This window comes from Argiope bruennichi, chromosome X2 (assembly GCF_947563725.1).
Source record: "Argiope bruennichi chromosome X2, qqArgBrue1.1, whole genome shotgun sequence".
NCBI classification, from domain to species: Eukaryota; Metazoa; Arthropoda; class Arachnida; order Araneae; family Araneidae; genus Argiope; species Argiope bruennichi.
Window position 1 is genome coordinate 55,194,257 of NC_079163.1, and position 27,997 is coordinate 55,222,253.

The 27,997-nt window shown below is 28.6% G+C and overlaps 1 protein-coding gene across 3 annotated transcripts in view; it reads left to right on the plus strand.

Annotated features, from left to right (window-relative positions):
• Positions 1 to 27,995, plus strand: part of LOC129960678 (cytoplasmic polyadenylation element-binding protein 2-like) — a 92,577-nt gene extending 64,582 nt beyond the window's left edge. Inside the window, exons 4-11 of one of the 3 annotated variants that reach the window (XM_056074243.1) lie at positions 9,687 to 9,743; positions 12,445 to 12,468; positions 15,743 to 15,922; positions 16,298 to 16,387; positions 18,365 to 18,483; positions 19,095 to 19,209; positions 21,662 to 21,843; positions 23,940 to 27,995. In XM_056074243.1, the coding sequence (XP_055930218.1) occupies positions 9,687 to 9,743; positions 12,445 to 12,468; positions 15,743 to 15,922; positions 16,298 to 16,387; positions 18,365 to 18,483; positions 19,095 to 19,209; positions 21,662 to 21,843; positions 23,940 to 24,167 (995 nt within the window). In that variant the 3' untranslated portion in view covers positions 24,168 to 27,995. The remainder of the gene's footprint in view (positions 1 to 9,686; positions 9,744 to 12,444; positions 12,469 to 15,742; positions 15,923 to 16,297; positions 16,388 to 18,364; positions 18,484 to 19,094; positions 19,210 to 21,661; positions 21,844 to 23,939) is intronic. The other 2 variants (XM_056074244.1, XM_056074245.1) reach the window with 2 other exon arrangements.
• Positions 27,996 to 27,997: the final 2 nt, after the last annotated feature.

Here is a 27,997-nt window from a genome sequence, read left to right on the forward strand (position 1 = left end):
CTGATCAATAAAAAGCAAGAGTAACGATTACCAAAAGCAAAAGGAGAGAAAGAAGGAAACAATCTGTCATTGGAGCTTTTATAGATTCATAGTTTGCTATATCTCTCTGCTAAATAAAATAATTTTGATCCTTTTGACTCATTCATTTATGCATTTGCGTGTTAAATCTGTGTGATTTTGAAATATACGATGTGGTATCAAAAATTTTCCAGATTTTTCTGTAACCTGTTAATAGATGGCACCACAAAGTCACACAGTAGCAACGATCATCGGCATTCATAAGACAGCGTGCTAAGATACTATGCTTAGGCTTGTGCTGTTTTGCAATCCCGACATGACATTTTTATGAAATTCGACAAAAGTTTACACCGATGCGAGTATGAGTCGTGTAAGTTGCTTCGAGTGGCATGCGCGCTTCATAGAGTGAAAGAATATCACTGCAAGACGACTCTGGAGAAATGGACATCCGTGACAGATTCCAAAATATATAAAATAGTTTCAAGACAAAAGAGCTAGTCTCGAAATTTTTTAATACTTTTTCATAAAATCTACATTTTCTGTAGTTTTTTAATATCCAGTTTTATTTGTAAATTTGCAATTCAAACTTTTTATCCGTTGTTTCATTTTCTTTCAATGAAAAATTTCAAAATTATATTTGGCCGTGATGTTATCTGTAAACAATTATTTTTAAAAAAATGCATCGATAAAACATTGAGTGGAACAATCGCTATGTAAAAATTATTTGTAGAAATTTAGAACGTGTTTTTTTCTCGTTCTATATTTGTTTAGAATTCCAAATCTTTAATTAATTTTTCCCTTCTCTTCGTTCTGTCAGTGTGCTTCATGCATAAGTTGTAATATTACCGACTATTATTTTTTTTGCTGTTTTTTTTTTTTAAATTTCATTAATACGTTTTTTCCTTCAGTGATATTTAAAATAGGCCTGTGTAAATATAATCATTGTTTTCTTGATCCTTTTAATAAAAATCAGTCATTCTTGAGACGTAACTATTGTTGTAGCAATTCTGTTGTTGAATATGGTATGATTATCTTTAGAATTATACTTTTTTTGTCTTATTTCAAAAAAGTGCTGACTTCTCCTAAAGAGATAGGATTTCTTTCTGCCTTAAAAATAAAATACACTCAACTTAAAGATAATGGAAGGGCATTCGATGCAATTTCTTTTTGTGTAAATGATTTTAATATATAAATTTAAAAATATTACTAAAATTTCAGGATTTCCATTTCTGTCATAAAACGTGATCTAGTTTATCTAAACACATATATTTTGAAAACTTTTTATGGAAACTGGCTTTTTTAATTTTTGTCTCTCTGTATTGCTTTTGAGTCATGTAATTGAATTTTAAATTTACTAATTCGAATCTTTTCTTTCTACCGTAAGTTGATTATCTGAATTATAATAAACATATTATTTCTTTTTAAATAACATCTTCCTAAATTTACCATATAAAGAGTCAGTTATGTATCATTTTTTTAGCTAATTTTTAGGCTTCTATAATAGCCTATTGTTTTCTCCAGTAAAATAAGTTTTTATTATTTCTTTATTATTCATGTATTCTAAAACACTGACTAATTTATATATACTTTGTATAAGTAAGTTTTCTGTATTTGTCGCAATACATTGTGAATGAAATCAAACATTTTAGTTGTTTGTGTTTATTGCTTTCACATACATACTATAAAAATATTAAAAACCTATCGAAATTTTTTATTGTATTACATAATTCTGTTACCCAAATAAAAAATATTTTTATTTGCAACACAAGCCATATGAAATAAATTAATTCTGCCGTGAAGAATTCCATTTCCTTGAGCTGTACAGACATGTGCAGTGCTGACAGTGAGTTTTATTAAGAAAGATAAAGTCACTACTTCATTCGAATTTTTCAACCTGTTTACGGAATGAGAGCCGATAAAGACATACTGTCTGCTTGATGTCTGAATTGTTCAAATGCCTGATAACATTTTATTTCATGCAGCTATTTTTAAATAATTATTACTTGCGCCTTGATAGTGAAAAATATTGTGCTAAAGAAATGTACATTTTGCGTGTTGGAATAAGAACGATCAATACAAGTATTAACCCATTTGCTTCATTCGAAAAAGTGGGAAATCGATCAATATCACCCCCCCCCCCAAAAAAAAAAACGAAATATAAAATGGCGTATTATACAAAGATTTTATAATTTTATTCAATTCAAAAGTAATATATTGAAACATTGAAAGTAATTTGAGAAAATAAATTTAATAGTTTTACGTAGTATGATAGCATTTGAAATGGCCAGTACATATAACCACACAGCAGTTAACACACTGATAAAATCTTTCTTTATCTCTCTCTCTCTCTCTCTCTTTTTTTTTTTTTTGATAAGCAAACTACACAACGTTTATGAGCTTCCCGTGATTGAATTAAAGAATGTTTTTACTGCCTTATGTAAGATAAGCCAATAAAAACATTCTGGCTTGTCAAGACAAGATAAAACAGGCTCTGCCAATGATTCTTTAAACATGAAGTTATTTCAATGAGTCAAAAAAAAAAAAAAAAAAAATGTTAGCCAGTAAATTTTGATGGATGTGGTGGAATTTTTCATGTTGCTGATGCTTTTATTTCTGTTTTATTTCATTCAATTAGTTCTTCTACTAATTTTTACATGAAAACGTGAAATGCTCTATCTTTATGAATAGCTTTGAAAATAACATAGCTGTCCAAAAAGATCATGTCAAGAAAATAAAAAAAAAATAAAAAATTGTAAACCATCTGAAATCGTCGCATAACATGGAAGTTAAGAATTTGATCTCACTTAGCAATCATCAGTTTCCGCTAGCTGCGTGCGTAGATGCTGTAACTTTTCTTACTAATGTTTCGTTTTTTTGCAAGAAGAAAAGGGGAAAAAAAATTGCGCGCATAGCTGTGCTTTGATGATAATTGCCAGGAAAATTCCTCTCAAATCATTATACAAATGGGCTAAAATCCGCAAATTTTTATTCTAAAGACTAAAGAAATTCTAGATATATTTTCCCTAAATAAAACTGCTGAAATTTAAAATTTGAAGCAAAAGAATTTGACAGCTCACCTTTCAGATTTAAATGTAAAATGTAAAGTTTATAATATTTGAATGAATAAAGCGTCCTTTCTTATTAGCAATACAATAACTTCTTTTCTCGATTACCATAATGCGTTTGCTAATTCTTTCTTGAATCTGATTTATGATGCTTTTGATGATTTTAAGTATGCAGTACTTCATATAAAGTTTTATTGATATGAATTTATTGCTTTTTGAGGATAATGATAAATGATGATCTGTGATTACTCGAATGTAATTGAATATACACGCTCTAAAATGACAGTATCTATAACATTTATCCAAAATAATAATAATAAATCTCTTAAAATAAACATTTCATTCGCTGCAGAACTGACCCATTTTTTTAGATTAAAGATGGACTTCTCAAACATTTTCCACTCATAATTCCTCTATATTTGTATTTAATATTTTGCATCATCTCATGTGCATTAAAATCGAATTGCGACCCCAAGAGCACTTATAAATTGAAAAATAAAACAAGAGAATGAAACATTAATTTATGATTAACGATAAAAAGTTTAATAAATTTATCTGTACAATTTTAATGAAATGTTTCAAATTGATATATAGCTTTTTGAATTAGTTTTCTTTCTTAATATTGTACTGTCTAGCAGATGTCGGCACTGTCCTTGTTTTCGCCTCCACGAACATGTGTGCACGAGATCGTATTTGGGATTGGGATTTATTGTCAATAACTCTTAAGTTACCGGAAAGTACCATAATTGTTTGGATCAAAATAGCATATATCGTATCGTATTCTATGGTCTTTTATTACATGACATTGTAATAAATGCTATTCGGAATGCGAGAGACTGAATTCCGTCGTAGTTTGCTTCCATCAAAGTTTATGGATGAGCCGATCGCTCAGTGAGCGACAGAAATGGATCGGATGCAGTTGTTTACGAAACTTCAACTGATGACTGATCACTAGGGCTGTCAGGAATGTTGAGAAATTCTTCCCAAATAGTGACACATTCACTACCTGTTTGGACATATCTCATATTTCAAATAACCTGCCAATGTTTCTATAGTTCCTGCAGCTGCCCAAAAGTAAAATTTGTGTCGGACGTGTTTTAATCGTTGCATTAGACGAACAAATGCTTTTTAAATATATACATTAAGCTGACAATATAATCATTCGAACCAGTAATTGCAGCAATAAGCTTGAGAGACAACTGGAAAGATAGAAATTTAAAATTAATGTTGAAAACTGTCAAGCCATCTATTTTAAACAACATAAATATATTTACTTTCTTTACTCGTACTTTGCTGAAAATATATGAAGTTAAAAAAAAAAAAAAAAGTCCAAATGAACTCAAGGAATCTCATTTCGACTGATTAAAATATGACTTTTTTAAAATCTTAATGTACACTTCAATTAGTTATACGGAAATATATATTAAATAAATATATATTTTCATAGAAAACAAACTTCTTGTCTGCAAAACCGTATTTTATCCAGTAAAGAATTATTCTTTTAATATAGAGTTCTGCTTCTATTCTTTTGAAAAAATTGTTAGAGATAGTCATTACATGCTCTAATTGATATCAAAGTTCTATGGAATATAAGAAGCTAAAGTATTATTATGTACTTTCGAATTTTAAAATTAATCTCTACTTAATGGAAAATTTTTCTATTAACTTATCTAAAAAATATTAATAATGAAATAATCAGGGCTGAACTTTCTTCTAAATAAATTATAGCATCTCTTTTTAAATCTCTCATTGCTTTTCTTCTACATTAGCACGTTAAAAATGTGACAGTAATGCTTCACAAACAATATCTCAAATGGCAGTTTAAATTACTTGAAATCAAATATATTTTTGGTTTAATTGCACCACAATTGTATATAAAGAAAAATGCATATAATATAAAATGCTGAATTATTTTTTTACTCACATGAGTGACTCTAGATATTGAAATATGAATGTTGTAAAGTTGACTTCATTTACTCCATTCAACTGATTGAGTAGGTAAAGTGTTTTTCATTGAAAAAATGGCAAAAATAAGCATGGTCCTAAGCTTAATACCAATAAAAATGCATATTATTATCCCATGACAGTTTTAAACTCTTTTTCCACCATCTGATGACATTCCATAATCAGCGGGAAGCATACTTTCTACACTAAAACAGTGTATTAAAAATTTACTGAATTTCATCAAGTAATGAATTTCTTTTGGAAATTAGATTCTGGATCTTTATTCGAAAAATCCAGTTGCGCGGCATTTTGTAAAATGACCCTTTAAAGGGTTATTTAAGAAAATAGTATCTCTTTTTGCCCAGCTTTCCATTTGCCAAACTCCAGTCACCTAGTAAATGTTGCATTGGGAACACTGCACGAAAAACAAACAACTTAATACACTCATCCGATATTTCATCTGTATTCCATCAAGCATAGTTTCCCCTTTGACCTAAGTCGTTCGATCTCTTCCCCATCGAGCATTTGTGGTATACGAGTACTCGAACTTTGGTTGTGTGTCATCGCATGCAATTACAATTGACAAATGATCGATGCATATTGAATCTACCCGTAATGACTTTCCATGAACAAACGTCCAGCAGCTTCTGCGTTGGTCAGGGCCACCCCAAATATGGTCCTTTATAACAAATAAAGACGCGGACACAAAATACTGCATTTGGCTTGTTTATATTGGATATCTTTTAATTTCAGTTGCATAAAACGAATTTAATGATGCAACCATTTTCTTTATCACCCTGAGTGTTTTTCTGCACAGTGTATATTCAGACGAGCGAGATTTGTATTGTTAAGTGAAGTAATAAGCTTTTAAAGCATTCTTTTATTAGTATACTAAAAAGTATAAAATAAATTTTGTGTCCAAACTCTGAAGGGTTCAAAACAAAATTATGAAAGCGCTGGGTATTGAAAGCAGTACTGTAAGTAAATTAAAATTCTAATCATCTTTATGTTATATTTTTAATTTTTATTGAATGTCGAAATAATCTTTTTAATGATATTTATTGTGGCTTAATATACCATTGTTTTTAGTTTTGTTTTGTCCTGCCGATTTTGAAAGAAAAAAAATCATCTTTTCGTAACACTAATGAAAGCTTATTCTTAAAAGCTTTTTTAAATTGTTATGGCATTAATCAAATAATATTCATCTGTTAGCTTGAAATTACTCCGAAAAGGATATATATAAAATAAGCAATTCGAAACTCTAGCTTGAAACGTATCAAAATGATGAAACTCTAGGCTTGATTTGTACGTCTATATTTTATTTTTTAATTTTACTTTTAACTATATAGCAGTGATAACGTTTGCACGCAAAAAATGTATTTATTATCGAATGTTGTAGTTAAAACAATGAAAAGTGTAAAATAAGCGTGTATTTTTAATGTCTTAAAATTAGAGGAATATTTGTATGGAAATAAAATGTCTATGTTTGAAAAGCTTATTTTTCGAACTTTAAAGATTGATTATTGTGTAATATGTTCCGAAAATATTGAATAAAACCCAAACTATTGAATATTTTGATTTATTTTTTATTAAATCTAAGTAAAATTTGGGTAAATTTTACTTAGGTTTTGGATACTAAGTAAATTTTAGATACTAAGTAAATTTGGGAAATAAATTCGTATAAGTTTATAATGAAAGCTAACAACTATTCGTGATAATGGACTATTCAAGTGGAAAATATTTGCGTGCGATCTTTTGAGTTTTATGAAACAGAGGTTTACAAAATATTCCAATTTGGATATTTTATCTCGTGTCGTTGCGTCAAATTCACTGCGATGCTATACTTTATATATGCATGAGAAGAGAAACTCTTCCACTAATTATTGCCCATGAAAGGTATTCAATATTTTATTGCGCTTTTGTTACTCATCGGTACATCCCCATTAGCATGGTACCAATTGTTGCCAGGCTAAAATATTGACACCAGTTGTCGCCAAATTTTGACAACAGAGTACTATAAATAGTAGCCAGCCGTTGATAGCATCTCTTGATAATTTTGAATGAATAAAAATTGTTTCCTGAACAGCTCAGTATTCACCGGAATTTCAGTATCAGTAGCTTTCATGAAAGTACTTCGTTCAGAACGGATTTGGGGAACCAAATCAGCAGAAGTGACAGGGCCCATAATTATGTCGTTTGAAAAGTTTGATTTTGGTATGGTTTAAAAAATTAATCCTCGAATCTAGAAATTTGTAAAACAAAAGCACTCATTTGTACCGAATGAAGGATAAAATGAGAACCTAATAATTTCGGGTTTTCCCGGTTGGTTAATTACATTAATGGGTTGATTTTTAAGTTTTGAAGTTGATGTGGAAACAATTTTCCTTGGTGAACACGAATAATTTGTTCCTTTTGAGGAAAACATCTGAAGTAATTATTTGTTTAGTAGGGCAATTTTAAAAAATGAACTACATTAATGATTTTTTTTATTTGTGGTAAATAAATGAATAAAAACATAAAAAGAACCTATACTGATTAATGAAACAATTGCCATTATCCTATTTTAATTATTTTCTTAGATTCCAAATTATTGTGAATTCTGATTTAACTATATGCAACTAAGTTTAAATAACCTTTACTGGCATTGTTATAAGAGATTATGCCTCACTGAAATAAGCATGATAAAGCATAAGCTTGAAGGGGGGGGAATGTAAAATAGTAAAGGAGGGGGAGAAGAAGAAAGAAAAAAAAAAACAAGTTTTTAGTTTTTTAATTATAAATTGCAGTATTTTTTTATTATATCATTTCAAAGTCCCAAGCCCCATAAATATTTTGTAATTACATTATATTGTTGGTTGCATTTAAGAATGATTCTCATCTAGTCAAAATAATAATTACAATTTAAACAAAGATTAACGATTTTATATTTTGTGTGCTTACGTGTTGACAAAATGGCATATCGGTCGGGTAAATGGAGTGACACGGAATAGAAAATTTTGTCACGGTATCTGGCATTTTTCGATTGAAAATTTTCTAAAACTTGTTGTATCGTACAATAAAAAAAAAATTACTTCAGCTAGTAACTGTACATCTGTAACTACGAATTACTTAAATAATATATTTTTGATTTTTATGCAAATCAACTCTTAGTTCCTGTAGGCATTTTAATTATTGCATTATATTATTAGTTCAAAAAGGATTATTCTTTTCTGTCCTAATGAATATCAAACTAAGTTAAAACTCATTCATTTTCATGATTTGTTTTAAGTATCCTAGTAACAACACAGAAAAATTACGAAGCTTCAAAAGTGTTGGTAAGGAAACTCGCGTGGAAAGCTTAAATTTCTGTTTACTGAAGACCTGAATATGCAATCCAGAAAGTCGGAAATCCGGATCGATTAACCACGGGAAAAGGGTAGGATTTCTGTTCTGTAAATGGTAATTATTGTAAAAGCATGTTTTCCCGTTCACATGGGTTTTATTATTATTATTTGAAATACTTGTATTATTTTTCCAGTAAAGTTAGTAATTAGAATTCTTTTAATTGGCTTCTTTATAAAGAATACTTTTAACCCTTTTTAGGGCCGTGGGAAGTATGCTTCCCACCAAATTTATCAATCTTTGTATGAAATTATGTAGGTTGGCATATGTTCTGACAAATTTTTTTAGTAAGTCAGAAACTTAGATGCTTCAGTTCTTTATCTCAGACAAAATGATGTGGCTTGATTTGTTACTTAATTATTAATTAACCAAATTAATTAATTAATCAAATTAAATTGATCCAATAAGTTAAATGAATCCCTTTTCTTATTCTAATTTCAAGCCTAAAAATATTTTAACATAATATGACTAGAAAAAAAAAGGCCCTTTAAAGGATTAACTAATGATGTCAATTTTGTGATATATTTGAAAATCTGGATTTTCGGTCTTTTCTGTATTTGTTTAATTGCTGGCATTAATTAAATATTTGTTTTGCGGGGTATCCGTTTCAGCGGCTGTTTTTTTTTTTTTTTTTTTTCGGCGCAAATTTCAGACAGGTTGCGATATCGTAATCATTATCTGAGTTGAATAATTCGTTATGTTGTAGTGTATTGTCTTTAAAACATCCTTAAATTAAATTTTTCGTCCTATTAGTATTGAATTCATTTAAATTATAAAAATATAATGATGAAATGCTGATTTTCCTCTCCATTCTCGTTTTTGTATTGAGTCATCGTGTCAAAAATTATTAACTTTCAATTAACCAAAAAAGTATGTGTAAAGGTGGAACGGATTTTATAAAAAGCGTGTGCAGAAAAGATACTGTGCTCATTGAACACTTTATCACTTATATTTAACTTTGAATGAGTTATAGTTACAAAATTTATCCTTATCAATCAAGTTGACTAATTTCGTGTACCAAATATGTATATTAATAAAATTTAATTTTGTTTTGGAAATCAAATATCAAAACTCTTCACAACTTTCAAGCAATTAATGACAGTAATCGCCAATAATGTGATGAAAACGTTCATTTTATCATGAAATTGTCTTCAAATAGGCATTCGAAAATAAGCCAAGATGTGTATATAAGTAAATTCGGTTGTTTCTATTGCCACATGTGGGAACTTTTACCAGTTTTTCACTTGTGTTAAAAGCTACAAGCGCCTTTTTGTTTAGGTTCTTCTGTGGATTTTGCTTCCCAGAAATACAATGGCACCAAGAAATTTCCGAGAGGTAATTTGCTAACATAAAATAATTTACCCTCTCATTATCTTTTCTTGCATGGGTACTTTTCTAACACCCAATTTACTTTCCTTTACGTGCTTTATCTTTTCACTTTTTTCTTCAACTGCTATATTGCTAGTCAGCATGCTTAGGTATATGCTCTTTTCAAGTTCTTTCGTGCAAAATCTTAAATTTAAAATAATGTAGAAAGAGCTTAAGCTAAAGACATGGTTCAAAAATTTGTATAGATTTATCTCTAAGATGTTCATTATTATGATTATTAGTTAATCTAAAATTTTATAAATTGCCCAAAGGGAAATAGTTGTAGTGATTCCCTTTTAAATGTTTGTGAACTGCATTTTTGTTTAATAAAATATGAAGCAAAAATCACATTTTAAAAATAATCTTAATTATTTAGAATCTAATTATTCATTTTTATCACCTGTTTATTAAGAATCATAGAGTTTTGCTCTTCGTTTTTCAATACACATTTTTAAATAAATTTTGATATTTGCTACTTGCACTTAGAAAAAAAATCAATTATTTATGGTTATCGCATAATTGTTGGTATTAAAATTTTAAATGCATTTGAGAAAAATTCTAAACGTAGTAATTATTTCTAAATGATTTGACATCCACAAGTCTTGCTTCTTTATCCTCAAAATTAAAAAAAAAACAAAAAAAACTAACAATTCAGTAAAGTTATTAAACGAGAAATTAAAGAAACATTTTGGAGAAATTCGAAATATTTACGGAAACGCATTACAGAAAATCGTTTCGTTCGAAATAATTAGTTACTTTATTTCTAAAAGCCTTGGGCATGAAGGTTTAAGTCAAATTCTGGTCATTTGTATCACAGACTTCTATTTCCTTTCATGCTCGAGCTTTCTACAGCTATAACGCCATCTGCTTTTACAAATATTTCACTAATTCATTTCCGCCGTCGTTCTAGGTGCCTACGTTAAACATTCGGAAGTTGTGTGAATTTCTGTGAGATTTATTTCCGCAAACAGATCTTCTCTTTGAAAGGAACGGAATGATATTTAAAAGGCAATCATAGTAATAATAAACTCATTTCTGCAGACATTTCTGTATGTTTGTCTTCACTGGTGGAAGGTAGTTTTGATCATAGCAGTATTCAGTGAATTCAGCTTCATGCTGTTTGTCTTTGTACGATTTTCATCAACGTGGTGATTGTTTGATTTTTGACCAGAAATATTTTTGATGTTTAGTCAGTTGGTGAAAATCGTCATTCATCTAAAATATTTATTATTCTAAATTTAGATCAATGCGTATTCAAGCTCTGTGCCATTTGTTCAATTATATTTAAAATTTTAATAATGGAACTTCAATTACATTCGTCCAATTACCGAACTATCTTCCAATCTTTTTAATGACTTTTGTTTTCAATTAATGTTTCTTTTTAAATTATAATGTAAGCAGTTTCATGAATTTTTATTTTCCTTCTAACTTGACTTTTGTCATATTATATCATGCATTGTTCTTTGAAGTTAAACACTTGGAATTTTAGATTTCTTGAATGGAATTCATGTTTTCGACTTTTAATCCACTTATCTTTTTTTTTTTTTTTTGTCTGAATTTAATTTCACTTTCAAAAAGACTAAAAGTGCGAAATAGAGATCTGAATATATAAACCATTATCATTTAATGTTTTTCGTTCGAATGAAATTTTTTATTAGTACTTTCATATTTTTTATGGTTTTATAAGCCGGCGTCCTGGCCTAGGGGTAGCGCGTCTTCCCCGTGATCTAGGCGTTCCGGGTTCGAGTCCTGGTTCGGGCATGGTAGTTTTCTTCTTTCTGTTCTCTCTGTGAGGTGCGTGAATGAGCCCCCCTGTAAAAAGGGGTTGTGCAAGCGAGTGTGTATGTGCTATCTTCATTTGAGCTAAAAGTCAGACTTCTGCCCTCGGGTGCTCAGGAGTCTTTATCCTCAGAAGCTACTGCGCAAAAATTTTGCTTAAAATAATCACACGACGAAAAAAAAAAATGGTTTTATAAAATATTCTGATTTCTTAGAATATTGTACGAGAAAATAAATAGACACTGTTAGTGTATGAGATTAATTTTTTTTCCTTTCATATTTTCTTCGCAGTACTTAAGTAAGCTGTGCATTAGTTCATCTGTAGTTAATAAGCTTGCCTTTTATTTCTTCACAGATTTTATAAACTTTTTACCATTTTTCTCTCTTTTTAGCACGGTTTATTTTTCTTTATTTATTCAATTATTTTTATAGTAAGGGATTAGCACTCTTGTAGCAAAGCAGCTCCGTCGTTACAGTTGTTTTGTAATATTACTGTATTAATATACTAATATTGTAATTCGTAATGTATAAATATTCGGGAAGTTTCCCGAACAAATTGCAATTCCTTATCGTAATAATACTTTTCGATAGGTATTATTCTCGAGGGAATAGCATTTAAAGTTTTACCAAGTAGCTGTGTTTTTACTATATTTCGATAGAATTTTTTAATTTAATAAATTGTAGTTTATTATCTTTATTATGTAATATGATGCCTGTTGTAATAGACAATCTGAAATGTATGTATGATATGTATCATTTTATTCATAATCTTTCGCGACTTTTATTCAGAATTCTATTCTTTAGCAGCTGGTTTAGCTTTTTAGTCTTTTAATTTAATTTTTAGTAGTACTTTTAAGAAAAAAACTATATTTATTATATTTGCATGCAGCTCGAAATTATGGAAGACGAAGAGGTAAGTTTGATGAAAAATAACGCCTCACTTTTGTGGTGTTTGTAAAAATATTGAATGCTAGTCAGCTGAAAATGTATTTGATAACATCGCTTCAGCACTATTGTAAGCTGCTGGAAACCTAATTACAAAGACAATATGCATTAGAAAACATCAAACGATTTTTTAAAATTCTAAATTAAACATTATCCTCATTTCATTCTCCTTTCTGTTTTCGAAGTCTTCATTTTAAACTGATTCGTCAATCGGAATCATTTTATTGCTCTATTAAAGATGTAGTATTCGCTTCATAGCTTGCAGTCAGAATCTTTGGTCAAAAATGACTCAAACTGGCAATGTATGGAACTTTAGGAATAGATACTACAATAACCATTTTTCTATGTTGTTTTTATTGTAATTCGATAAATTAATATACACTATTTTGTTCTTGTTTGCAGAACCGCATTCGCTGAGGTGGCAGCACTGAACAGTTGTAAAGATACTTTGCTATTGAACGCATTTGAATATCCATAAAAGAGAAATTTTATTGATCAAAATAAAAATTGAAATACAGTATGACAATCTGCCGCTAACAGTAATATCAGTAAAATTGTTAAATGTGATATTTTCAAGAGGGAAACAGTTCTTTCTACAGCAGAATTATTTTGTACAAAAATTAGATCACGGTTAGGATACCAAAGCAATGATCAGTTATGTTACTTATGTGCTTAGTTTTTAGAACATGTTGGCAAATAGATCACGTATTGAATTATTTATAATAGTTCTCATTATAAAAAAATAAAAAAAATCGTGTATAAGCGCTACTTATACACGAACATTATTTCTCAATGAGGACAATTATATAAAATAAATAATTGAATATAAGATCCATTTGTGAACATGTTAAAAATAATACGACATAAAATTGTTTAAATTTGTTTATATTTCGTGTATATTCTTGCTACACTATGCAGGAATTAAAATGTATTTTTATTCTGAATTTTTATTGTATATTCACTGTTTAAAGAATTTTCAATAATTTACCGTACAGCGGTTTTGTTTGAAAATTTTACTCAGTTACCGATAATAGGAAAAGTCAATAAGTTTGCAATCACTACCTACCAGCAGCTTATCATTATCGATGAATAATGAATATGTATTCTTGAGCATCTTATGGTTGCAAAAAGGACTTCAATAAATGAAAAAACGCCATTATAAATATAAAATTATCTTGCATAAAATGTCAATTACTGGTGTTTATCAGATATATTAATTACTTTTAAATATAATGCTCATATTCAGGACTGACTATTTAACTATGTGCAATGATGAACTGCTCATATTCAGGACTGACTATTTAACTATGTGTAATGATGAACTACTCATATTCAGGACTGACTATTTAACTATGTGCAATGATGAACTGCTCATATTCAGGACTGACTATTTAACTATGTGCAATGATGAACTACTCATATTCAGGACTGACTATTTAACTATGTGCAATGATGAACTATCATATTCAGGACTGACTATTTAACTATGTGCAATGATGAACTGCTCATATTCAGGACTGACTATTTAACTATGTGCAATGATGAACTGTATAATTTCTTTCTTCTGTCAACTTGAGTCCTCTGTGGTTAAAGAATGCAAATTATTTATAAATATTCGTCAGTTTATTTTTCTGAAGGGGAAAAAAATATCCTCATATATTGTCAGTTCTTTAAATCAGGATTTCTAGATTTGCGGGTCACAGCGCTTATTTAGGTTTAATTAATCAATATTCGGAGTCGTAAAAATTTTTGGAGCTTCTTCTTTCTAATACGTCCATGTTTACATAATAACAATAGAATAGATCATCTGAACTGAAAAAAAAATCATTCCGATTTACTTACTTAATATTTTTAAACAACAATGATGTAAAAAACGTATTGCCTTAATTCCCCATTTCGAAGCAACATTATAACTACTTTGAGCCTAGTGAAGTCTGGTTCTAGGCTTTGTTATTTTGAGTCGCGAAAAATGAGAGCGGCGACACGTGATACAAAATGTAAAGATGTAGTAATATCCCGACTTACTCGGTTTTGAAAGTAGTAAATAGCAATTGTTAGCTTGGCTAGAGTATAGGCTCTTGTTAAAAAAGATTACTGATTTGGAGACAATATTAGAAATAGAATCTAATAAGGATTGCATTGTGTCAACAAGGCCTAAAAATATTACTTTATACGGCTATAATTTCTATGATGAAAATTCGTTGAGTAATCAGATGTATTGTTTAGATTTTAGGAAGCCGTAGAAAGACCTCCGTTTTGTGTAACATTATTATTTTGATTTGTAATATTTTGTATTGGCACATGCGAAAACTAGTTTTTATTATATACTTTTCTTTCCAACAACTATTCTGGTAGCTGTCACCTCTTATTAATTACATTTAGTGTGTTTTTATATGCAAAGTAACGACTTCGGATTTTCGGCGGCTCATCTATTCGTAACTTCGGGGTATTACTATATTCTAATAATGTTTTTTGTGAGTTATCTTTAAACATTTTATTTTTGGTGGCTTATTTGAGATTTATTGTTATCAGATGTGTTTGAAAACAAAATATTAAGTTTCTTTTAAAGCATATATGAATAATTATTGTTATCACACCCTATTACAAAATCTGAAACATTTATTTAACTTTTTTTTTTTTTTTACAAATTGTCATAGAGATTGCCAAAATACGCAATTCATCACCCCATCAACAATTTGTTTAATATGATTTCTTTTAAGCTATCTCTAATTAGTGTTTCATTTTCCGGCCAAATTTTCTTACAAAGTTTTAGACAGAAAAAGTTTTTCGAAAATGATTTCCTAAAAGGAGACGCAGGTGAGAACGATTTCTAACTTAAAATGAAGTATTTAATGAATGTAGTTTCTAATGTTTCGCTATTTTTTCGTTTCAGCCCTACACTGTGCAATAATTCATAAACGAATCGCCATTTTTTTTCTATTAATTTTGAATAATTGTTTAAATAAAGAGTTGACATTGTATTTTTCTCTTGTAGAAAGGAAGTTTTTTTGATAAAGAAATCTTTAAATAGTAAACTAGTAATTTTTAATTAATTTAATTTTACATTCACAGTTAATTCCTATAACTTGTACTCTGCGATAAAGATTTAAGCAATAATTGTTGAAAAAATATACCGTGTAGGATTAAATACAATGCATTTTAAATATTATATCTGTGCAATAGAAAATATCGCCATAATTAGTGTCTTTATATAACTTTTTTTTATTTATTTTCTTTTCCAGGTCGTTCGCCATTTTTCACCGGAATCGAAGACAATCATTTATTAGAAGATCAATTAGATCAGATTGTGACTTCATTCAACTCTCTTCACATGTCCCCCAATGCTTCCCGAGGATCTGAAAGTGGTGAGAGGTATTCACGCAAAGTGTTTGTCGGAGGTTTACCACCAGACATTGATGAAGGTATAGAAATTACTTTCAAATTTGTGTATATGGTCTGCATTGAGGTTGCGTTAGAAATTCACACTTTTTCTAGTTCTCGTTGAAATTTGAAAAGTGTATTGATAACTTAATGAGTGTAATAATCCATAAATTCTGTTTTAGTTGTTTATTTCAGCTGAATAAAGCGCAAGTTTATCAAATCAATTGTAAAATAAATCGTCAATTACTAACATATTATACAACATATTTTATTACATTACAAAAGCTAATATATTTACATTACAAAAGCAACATATTTAAATATGTTAACATTCATTGTATATAAAGTATACTGAATTGATTTTATTTTTAAAAATTGTAGAAATTGTAATCCAACCATATGTTGTGGTTTTTCAGAGGAAATAACTGCTAGCTTCCGCCGTTTCGGACCTTTGGTTGTTGACTGGCCTCATAAAGCCGAGAGTAAATCCTATTTTCCACCTAAAGGTTAGTTCTAAATTTTGCATTTATAGAAACTCTGAAATAAGTTATGGTTTTTCTTTAAAAAATTTGTAAATATATTAAATTAAAAAAAATTATTGTTTTTAATACATTTTATAAAAAACAGTAACTTTTAGTAATCGAACAAATATTAGATCAGGGGATTGTCAAAGTAACGAAAGCGCCGGATTAGCGATGATTATTTTTTTTAAAAAAATGCATTTTAAGAGCAAAATTTATGTTTATTGCACAAAATATTTCAAAAGCTTATATCCGTATATAATATAATAATTTACAGCAAGCTAATATCCGTATATAATATAATAATTTACAGCAAGCTAATATCTGTATATAATATAATAACCCACAGCAAGCTAATATTTCATTTACTGCAGTTATTTGTTTGCTCTTGAACGCTTCCCACTCACCCTGCTGAAAACGCCAGAAAGAGAAAAAAGAACTAATACAGCGCCTGATTACTGAAAATTTATCTTTAATCTATCTACCGAAGTTTCACATTGTATTTCATTCTAATTATTTCGTCGTTTGTTCTTATGATTGATTGCTGTCAAATTTGGTTATTGACAGTATTTGAAGAGATAATGTAAATGAAGCATTTGATGCAACCTCTTAAGTATATTAAAGGAATCTACAGTTAATAACTAATAAACATGTTTAAAACCTTGGCTTGATAAAATGAAAGGTGTTTTTGTCACATAGCGATTTCTTATATAATCATTTGGTACACTTTCGTCTCCGAAAACACAAATGCCGTGTAAATATAAATATATAGATAGGATTCAAATGACCCATGTCTTTGAAGAACTAAATAAAAATCGATGAATGTTTATTTGAGATGCAAATTGAAAGTTCGATGTCCCACCTTTTCAGTTTCCACTGTCTTGACAAATTATGTAATTGCTTGTAGTATCAAATCCTAACAATTTTTCAAAAGAGTAGTTTCAATAAATATCCATTTAAATTCCACCACTGTTGTTCTTGTAATTCTTTATGCTGGTTATTAGGCATTATTAACAGAAATTGTTTCATAGAACAACCTATTGGATATGGTTGTTAATGCTATGTAGTATCTCTGGTGTTAGCCATTTGTAATGACCTCAAATTGGAACCTGTTCGAAATTTTTGACAAACTTTTTAAAAAATACCCTTAGATCGGAATAAAATGATCAAAGGACTTCCGGTGTATGATTCTACCTTACCTAATTCAGAGAAAAGAGCGAGAACAATCCTTGGCCTATTCGTGATGTATCTGAGTAGTTACCATCATAATTAAATTAAATGTCACCTTCATACCTAATTGGGAACTGTTATCATTTTATAGCTAGTAGGTGATGTTTCAATATTAGCGTATTGATTTAAATTTAAGATTTTTTACTAAGACTCTCATACCTTATAGCTAATTACATCGCTAAATGTATTTTATAAAAGCTTAGGGAATTGAATTCTTCGTCAACTTTAAATATTAAATTGTATATTAATAACAACTGGTCATCTTATAGAAATTTTCGGAAAATGTCTATTATTATGCATTATCATGCCGTCGGTTAATACATTTGGGATTAAAAGTTTCAGTAGTCGATCCTCAATTTTAGCTCACTGACGTGTAACTTTCGTATAGATTTACTTTATTAACTATGTAAATGTGATATTTTTTCCCCCTCACTAAGTTATGATACAAAGACCTGAATTTCTGAATGGTGCATCGTTATGTTTACTTTGTATTATTAAATTGGTTTCAAAACTTGAGTTTTTCATTTACACCTCCAAGTGCAATTTCTTTGGTGTAATATAATGCATTAAACTGTTGTAATTAGAATTGCAACGTTTTATAATTAATGTGAAAAAAAAAACATTTTTAAGAAATAGCTTTCAAGTGAGTATGCATTATTTTTAAATAAGATACTGTTGAATATGAGTTCTTGCTGTAAATTGATGCATTATTTTTTCTTTCTTTCTTTTAAGGTTATGCATTTCTGTTGTTCCAAGATGAATCATCTGTTCAAGCTTTGATTGATGCATGTATTCAGGAAGATGAAAAATTGTATCTTTGTGTTTCGAGCCCAACGATTAAAGATAAACCGGTTTGTAAATGAATTTTAATTTCAGTTTAATAATTAATTTTCGTTTACCCATTCTTACTGGATTCGATTTGCATTGTTTTTCTAGGGTATCTTGGCAATTTGCCATTTCTTTATTTACATTGATCCCGGAAAGAAATTTCCAGATTGGGTGATTGCTCGCAGACTTTAGTGATCTCATTCTTTCCCTGGTGTAGTCAGAAAAAAATATTCTATGAAAAATCTGTTAAAGCTTTAAACTTTTATTCTGAGTTATCTTTTGTTAAAAACTAATAAATAATGAATATAAATATATATACAGTGTAATAAATTATGTTGATCATATTCTCTTCCCTTGGCAACTACTACTTGAATTTTGCCATTTTTACTATTTTTTTTATTATACTCCTCTTCAGATTATATACAGAAAAATAAGGCTGAAACGTTTATTTATAATTTGGTATTGTGATTTAACCAGGAAAAGATGTGCTTTATAGATTCCACATTGTTGATATATTGAAATATAATTTGATTTATATGACTTCTCACCGTTACACATTTTGTGCATTGTATAATGTATTTGATACATTATTTTTAATTCTTTGAATTGCTTTTTCTGAAAAACATAATTATAGGTTCAGATTCGTCCATGGCGTTTAAGTGATGCAGATTTTGTATTGGATGCATCTATGCCGCTTGACCCTCGAAAAACAGTTTTTGTTGGTGGTGTGCCTCGCCCTCTAAAAGCTGGTTCGTAACATTTTACTATATTCTTGTAAAAAAAAATCAATAGTTTTCTAGAAAAATATTTCGAATTGCTACTCTTGAACTTTTGTCTGTGTATGTTTTTCATGCTGTTCCAAAAACATGACATGAAAAAAAATCGGCTCTGAAATGACGCAGATGACGCCCGATCCAGCCCTACCAGACTGGATGTAGGTAAAAAGGAGGCTTGAGGACACAGAAATGAATGGAAATAGTTCTGTCTTAACAAATTTGAACGTCTATGACTCATCGAAAATATCTATTTAATTAAAAAAAAACTTCTTTATGTAAATAACGCCTTAGAAGTAACATAAGCAGAAAAAAAAACAGTTTAGTAAATTTTTCAGTACCCTTTGATCAACAATGCCCCATTGAGTAAGATGGCCTTCAATGAAAACATCACAGTCATATTATCGCGCTGTGACTGGCATAATCTTGTGAATGATGAAGCAGTACATATAGAAGAAATTGACGATTATACTTGAACTGCATGCTCTCCAGACGTTAGCCTAGAGTATTCCTTTATCTAGAATAGACATGAAATAAGTGGGCTCACATCTTGCCCCTACTCCAGTAAAGATTTAATGTAAACCAACATTTCCTTTTTATTTTTCACTTCGAGACGACTTACCCCTTTAATATTGCATTCGATCTGAAGAAACCATCTTCATACTTAAAATAATTCTGAAAGAGAAAAGTGGGCAATGATTTCAATTTCTCAAGGGTTATGAAGATCAGACTAAAATATCATTTTCTTTATTTCAATGAAACAAATTGAGACATTTCTACCAATGAGAAGCTGTGTTTTTTTAGATCTTATAGAGAAATTGGATACAAAGCTGCCTTGTTAAAATTAACCCAGGGCAATCAGTGTATAAATATTTCATTTTAAAATAATGAGTCAAAGGAGTTGATTCACATGACATCACTGTCGTAATAATTCTGACTATGTATATTCGTAATAATTCTGACTATAATTTTGGTCTATTATGTTATTTTGACATCTTTTCTTCTTGCAAGGTACACAAAGTATTACACTGAAAAATTAATACAAAATTAAATTGGTGAAAAGCATTTAATTTGTGTCTCAAGGGCATGAACTGACTTTATTATGATGCATTTAGTTTAAATTTCGTTATCAAGACACAAAATTTTGAAATTAATCTATGTAAAATGTATATCGTGAAACAAGGATCAATGAAATGTTCTTTACGGTGCATTGAAACTCAATTTTTATAATAGTTTTTGGAAATTTGTAGGAAATATATATTTATTTTTATAGTTCACTGAAATAAATGCATAATCAAATAAAAGTAAGAATGAAAATTGTCTTCCGTTATAAATTTAGAAGCCTTTGAGAAATTCATTTTATAGTCTGATGATTTTGCTATTAATCTTACCAAAATTATTTCCTGTAGTAAAATTTCTCAAGTGTCTTATATACTATCAATAATTTATTTCGTTTATTTTATCACGAAGAATATTATAAGAGCTTTCGCTTCGCAATTTTTATGTATGACCTCACATTCTTATAATTTCAAATTCTTAGTGAACTAAAAATGACTGCTGTTAACTTATATTCAACTTTTTTACTAAAAATATTTTTTCCCATGTCACACTAGCTTTTCTTATGATTTAAAATGGCGTACTTAGTTTTGATTTATTTTCTTGACTAGGTAAAGATTTTCTATATTAATATGTGAAAGGAAATAAGATGAGATAGAATAAGCAATAACTTTATACTAAATTGCAACATGATGCATTTTAAATATTCGTGTTTCAAAATACTGTAACAAAAAAAAAAAAATTACTGGACTTCTTGTAATTGTCATTTATATACCTGTATTTAAGCACATTTTTTGGAGCATTTTGTCTTTTTTTACTGCATTGTGCTTGAATATTTTATCATTCAGCCATGTCTTGGAACTGTGATTCTCAACCAAATGACGTATCAGCACGGAAAAGGGCAAGGATGTATAGATTCACCGAGACCAGTCTTGTTGGGAGGGGAGGGTGCCATGGTGGCAAAAAATGAATGCATTTAGTTACGTTTTGAAAGCCAAATATGAATAAAGCATTACTGGAATGAAAGCAAAAAAGTACATCCATTAAATAATGAATACTCTTTTCAGCTTTCTTAAAGTGCAGAACTAATATGCATTAAACTTATATATATTTCCGTAAAAAGGTATATTATAGTATTATTTAAAACTCAAAAATTAATTGAAAGAAAAATTTGACCGAAATTACAGGGAACGATTGCGACTGATATGTGAATGTCATATCTAACACTCTGTGAATCGCTATAGTAAAGCCTGTGCTTAACTTTGTTTTCCTTGAGGAAAAAAGTTTTTGCTATTATTCATTGAAGAAAATATAATATTTCTTAGATGTGATTTCACATTTTTTTTTATTATTGCTTTTTCATTCAATATAGTGGAATTGGCTATGATTATGGATCGTCTTTATGGTGGTGTATGTTATGCTGGTATCGATACAGACCCGGAACTGAAGTATCCTAAAGGAGCAGGACGTGTTGCATTTTCAAATCAACAAAGCTATATTGCTGCGATTAGTGCTCGATTTGTTCAGTTGCAGCACAGCGATATTGAGAAACGAGTAAGAAAATACTAATTTTTAAAATTTTTGTTGTTGTTGTTTTCTCTTTCACTAAGATGATTACTTAACAATTTCTTTTATTTCGGTTTTTTTTTTCAGGCTATAAGCACATTATTAAACCATTTTACTTAAGCACTTAGTTTCGAAATTATTGAAAACAAATATTCTTTTAATTTTCATTTGCTGTATTAAAAGTATCATTATTCCAGAAAATCACTGTAAATAAAATATTCTTCATAATTAAAAAAATATACAAGGTGTCTCAAAAATCTTGACTGCGACTTTTATTCCTTAAATATTGATTATAGATATATACTGTAAATTACAAAGTTCTGTAAAAAAGGTGCAAAATGTTATGAAATCGATTAAAATTTTTCAGGGGATTAAACTTTAAAAAATACGAAATTTAAATTTTTTATGCAGACACCGTATAATTTTTCCTTTAAGTTATTATTTCTACAAATTTTTAATACTTTTGAACCAATAAATAGCAAAATTATTATTTCTTTATTCAATCATTACTTTCTTTGTTAATTTGTGTACGATCCCTAAAACACAAACATTCGACGTGATTTTTCTTCTTTGCGAACTCATATCCAGGCATCGAAAAGTGGTTTAAGTCCGCATTTATGTAGTTTCATATCTTTGAGACTTTTTGTGATAAATTGCTGAAATTTTGTACATGACCTTATTAAAGGATGGACACATTTTACTCATTGGGATTTTTTTTTGTACGGGGTCCGTATAAAAATTTTAATTTTGTATTTTTTAAAGTTTAATCCCCTGAAAATTTTAATCGATTTCATAACATTTTACACCTTTTTTTACGCAACTTCGTAATTTGCTTTGTATACGAGTTGCATTTCAGTGTATATATAAGGTGAGATTTTCAAAATTTGTTAAACTCTTAATTTTATTTTTAATGTTATTAAGTGATTGTCTTTCTCATCATCATGAATTTTCATTGGAAAATTGATCGGTTTTTCGCTTTAGTGTGCAGTTATATGAAAAAAATGGGGAAAAGTCCTATTGTTTTTTTTTAATTAACTTCTTTTAAAGTTAATCGGCTGAACTCTTAAACATTATAAATATTTTTTTTTTTTTATTTAACATTTTTTTTTTTTTTTTTTGCAAATCCGAACATCTTAGATCTTCAATATTAATTTTAGACAAAAGTTATCATTTTATATATTAATTTCTTTTAAAAGAATTTCTATCATCTTAAAATAGAACATTTATTTTTGTTTTTAGTCTTTATAAAGTTTCAAAAAAGAACTAATTTGTATTAATCAAAGTTAAACTTATCTTACAGAATATCTCTGTATTATACATGTATTTTGCTTTTCGTAAAAGATAATGACAATGTTATTATTATCGTAGCCTTTTCAAGCTTTCAACATAATTTGAGAGAACTCTACACTAGCATTAACTTTAGCTGCATTTTTGTTTCCCAAGTATATTTTCTAATTATTATTTTGAATCCACTGACTCTTGGGAAGTGTAAACATTATTGCAAAAACAAATCTGAAGATTTTCATCTGTCTCGAACACATCATCGACTTGAAATTTAATAAATGTAGTATAAGCTGTAAGTTTTTAAAATTTGAAATATGTTCAACTAGTATTAAAAGCATCGTTTAAATACTACATGAAGAAAACTAAATTTAGAAGATGTTTCTAAGTTTTATTTTAATATGAAAAAAAAAATCGCTTTAAAGTGATAGCATTTATTTTGTTCCGCAAAGTTTATGATTCAGTTGAATCCTATAATATTTTAAGTTATAATGCATGAAATTATTTGCGATTTGTTCAGAGACGTGGCACCCATTATAAGAACGCTGAAAAACTTTTATTAACGTTTTAAAAATTTTTAGATGCTTTAGTAGAAATTTCATTCATATACATAAATGTATTTAAATGAAATTAACTTACATCAACCATTTTGAATTTAAGTCCCTTCTTGGAATGTGAAAGCAACAATTAATTTTATTTATAGCTTGATTGGATAGCTGGAAATTTACATATAATTTGTTTGTTAAATTTCAGTCTCATTTTTTTTATTCTTCAACCACTGATTGTGAAATTTTTCACATTAGGTTGAAGTAAAACCATATGTCCTGGATGACCAAATGTGTGATGAATGTCAAGGATCCCGTTGTGGAGGAAAGTTTGCTCCTTTTTTCTGCGCTAACGTAACATGCTTGCAGTATTATTGTGAGCATTGCTGGGCTACCATTCATTCTCGTCCTGGACGTGAATTTCATAAGCCACTTGTGAAAGAAGGAGCTGACCGACCTCGAGCTGTTCCTTTTCGTTGGTGTTAAAAAAATGATGTTTATGGAAAATCCTTCCTGAAACGTATTAATTGCATATTTTGACCACGCTTTTTCACTGTGCTTTGGCAAAATTTGCTGCATGATGAAAACTTTTATTCAAAAAGTCTTTATGTTCCTATATTATAATTCATAATTACAAAATGTATATATTTCTTTTACATAGAAGAACTAGTCATTAAGAATTTTTATTTATACAAACATACACATGTTTATACATACACGTATGAATATAAGGATATTGTGTTGAAAATATCATTTTGACACACCTGAAGTGTATGAAAAAGTTGTCATTTCTATGCCCCTTATAATTTCTTTTAAAAAAATGTGTTGAAAATATATTGAATACTGCAAATTTTATTTATATACTTATCACAAATGAACTTCTTGGAACTACTGCATGTATTTTATAATATTTTGTTTGCTACTATCCTTACCAAGCAAGTTTGTTTCGAAATACTATTTCATTTTTAATAACTTGTATTGCAATATTATCTTTCTACATCAAATTTGCGTATCAAAATAGAAGAAATTTAAATTTCTTAAAATTAATTCTCTGGCTGTGTATTTAAATAAATTTCTAAAATTATTTAGAGGTTGTTTTTTTTTTAAATCAAACCATTGGTTATCAATTACTATTTAACTCATGAAAATTTATCCCTTTTTGACTCTCCTGCATCAAAGTTTTCTTTAAGATTTGAAAAGCATTTCGGGTTCAAATTCCTATTATTGTTATATAATTTTAAATCGCGCTTAAACTCCTTAAATAGCTTACTGGTACTTATATAATTCGTCATTGATGAGAAGTTTATTGGTTGCTTTATTTAGAATTTATGCAAAATAACTTATAGTTATCTTCCTTGTTCTTTTCAACCTCTATTAGATTTGAACAATAAAAGTCAACTTTTCCATGCATACTGTATCCTTATTTGATTCATACATGTATGTACTTACACGTTTATGAATATGCGTGAAAATTAATATATGTCCAAATGTTTCTCCATATATTTACATACATATATTGGTATATATGTACGTATGTATCAGGGACTGGAGGAAGTTCCACTAATATAGTGGGAGTTGTTAAATGAATATGCGTTTAAAGAAATGTACTTTGTAGGCTTCAAAATATTGAACAAAAATTCCTTTACAGCGAGTGCAATGTGTGTGAAAAAAATTTTTATCTGTGTGCGGACGTTTGCAGATAATTCTTATTTACAGTGCATATAATTTATTGTTCTATTTTACCTTGGTTGATGTAAATATGTTAGAAATTTTATATTTTATTAAAAATATCTTTTTATACTTATGTTATTTATTTTTTGTTGGAGCATTCTTTAGTATTTATATTGTTGTGAATTAAAGGTAAATAAAGTTGTTTTATTTTTAGCAATTCAAAGAAAGTAAAATTCTGCTCCAATAAATAATATAAACAAAAAAATTTTAAAGACACTGTTATTATTTTTGAATTTTATATTTTTACTTTTGCTTACATATTTATTTATTTATTAATATATTATTTATTGTTTAAGAAGGAGGTTGCAGATTTTGCAGCAGACGTTATTCATGCTCAGAGTGCATTTGAAATAGTTTTAACTAAGCTAATCAAAAATTTGACAGCTTTCGTATGATGACTTTTGTTAATATATACAATTTGGTTTGATGTAAAATAAATTCTGGGAAATTGAAATTTTTAAATTAACTAATTTTTAGTACTAAAATTGATTATCAAGAAGCAAAATGCTGATAAATATATTTTTTCAGGATAAATAGAAGTAATTATTGCACATTTAAAGAAAATAGTGTTACAGTTTTTTTGATAAACTGGCAGTTTTTTATGGCAAGTTTCTCTTTCTGCATTTAACGAGATTTGGGTTGGAAAAAAGAATTTGGATTCTAGTTTAAGAACACTGCTATTGCTATTTTGAAAACAATCTTTTCTCTATATTTAGTGAAGGATTAGTGTTAGTAAAACATGCCTACAATTTATGAAGGTTCTATTTATAGCATTTAACCTGCATGCTTACCGCATTCTTTATGTATCAACAAATGTAGTATTGTGGATGCATAAAGAATTGCTTTATTGAGTTTCATTTCTAGACATTTTTTACTGTATTGTCTAGGATATTGTATTCCATATTAACAAATTCACAATGTTTCTGATGTGGTAGTGAACAAGGTATTCCCTTTTTCCTATTAACTAATAGATTACCTTTGTCAAAACCATTCTGCATACTATTTGCCATCAGAAATATGCAGTAATGTGACATTCTTTACCTGTAGGGTTAGGGTAAAAAAAGTCAGCAGTGAATTTCATGTCAATATAGATGGATTATTGTGAATTTGTAAGTTTTTCATGTCAGTATATTATTATATTTGAAAAATAAGACTTTTTATTTTATCATACTGTTTGATAGGTGTACCTTTTGTATAGAGACTTAACATTAATTTTATTTATGAATAATTTTTTTACAGTATTTTGGGTGGAAGTGTTTATATATTAAAATACATGGATTGTTTTCTTATTCATCTTCGTACTGCATATTTGAATTGTTTTTATTATTGTTATTATTATTATTATTGAAGGTAAATAGATTACTGATATTCAACTTTACATGTCCTCATCGTCTATCTTAAATGGGTTATCAATCTTCCCATCATACTTAATTAAAATTTCTTTGTCTTAGCAGGATTATTTTTACTTATAGATCCTATAAATGTATTGCATCTGTGGACTTAGTAGTTCTATATTTTGGTGTGCTTGTTTATTATAAAAATGCTACTTTTTAGCTTTAATGAAATTCAATTTTAAGGCTACTTTTGGGTAAAAGTGGACTATGTGCAACTGTAAAACGCATTCTGTACCTTAAGACTTTTTCTTTGTATGAAAACTAACTCTCTGCTCCATTTGTCAAACACTTTAGATCATCATAAGCATGTTTTGGTATTTTCTACGTCTTGCATCAATTGATTATGTATCTGACAATCTAGAATGTTCAAATTGAACGTTATTTTGCTTCTTATCTACGAATCTTGCCAATTTTAGTACAACAGTATTTTTAAACACTGAAGTAGGAGAAGATAGTATGTTACCATCATTATGCCGTTTGAATTTATATAACAGATTTTTTATAACTACTTGTAATGTAAAACATCATTTAAAATTCTTTGTAATTTTTATTACTTATTCCATTGTTACATTTTCACTACTTATCGATTTCCGCCTTTTAAAATTTTATCTTTCCTTGGAGTATAATAAATGTGCAAAATTTTCTAAGGTATATTTGAGCTCCCTAACTCTGCAGAAAGTTTCTCTTTGTAAGAGAAGAAAATGGATGCACACAGCCCCGTTGTCAAAAATGCAATATTTACACAAAGTATTCTAGATTTACTTTAAGAAGTAATCAATGTCTTGGATGGAATTTCGTAGCTGCCTTCACCATTATGTGTTCCATATATGAGCATATTTTAAATCATCTAGCCACAAAGATAAGTTCATTTTATTCAGCATTAAAGTAATTTTCATCCGAAGTTATTATCTTTAAAATATCTTAATGTTTATTTTCGTATTGGAAAACAAATTACAAATATTCTGTTCAAAAATTTGTGGTGTGATATGCATATTATCACACATTTTCTGAAAAAGAATGTTTTTTACATTTTGTATAAAATTTGAAGCAAGCGTATCTTCTATGCCAGCTATATTATACTTTCTCTCCTACTGATTAAAATGTTTTAATTTTTGTAATTTTGTTTGCCTTTATAGATTGATTTGAAAGGAAATTTTTTATTTTGATATTACCTCCAAAAGATTATGTAAA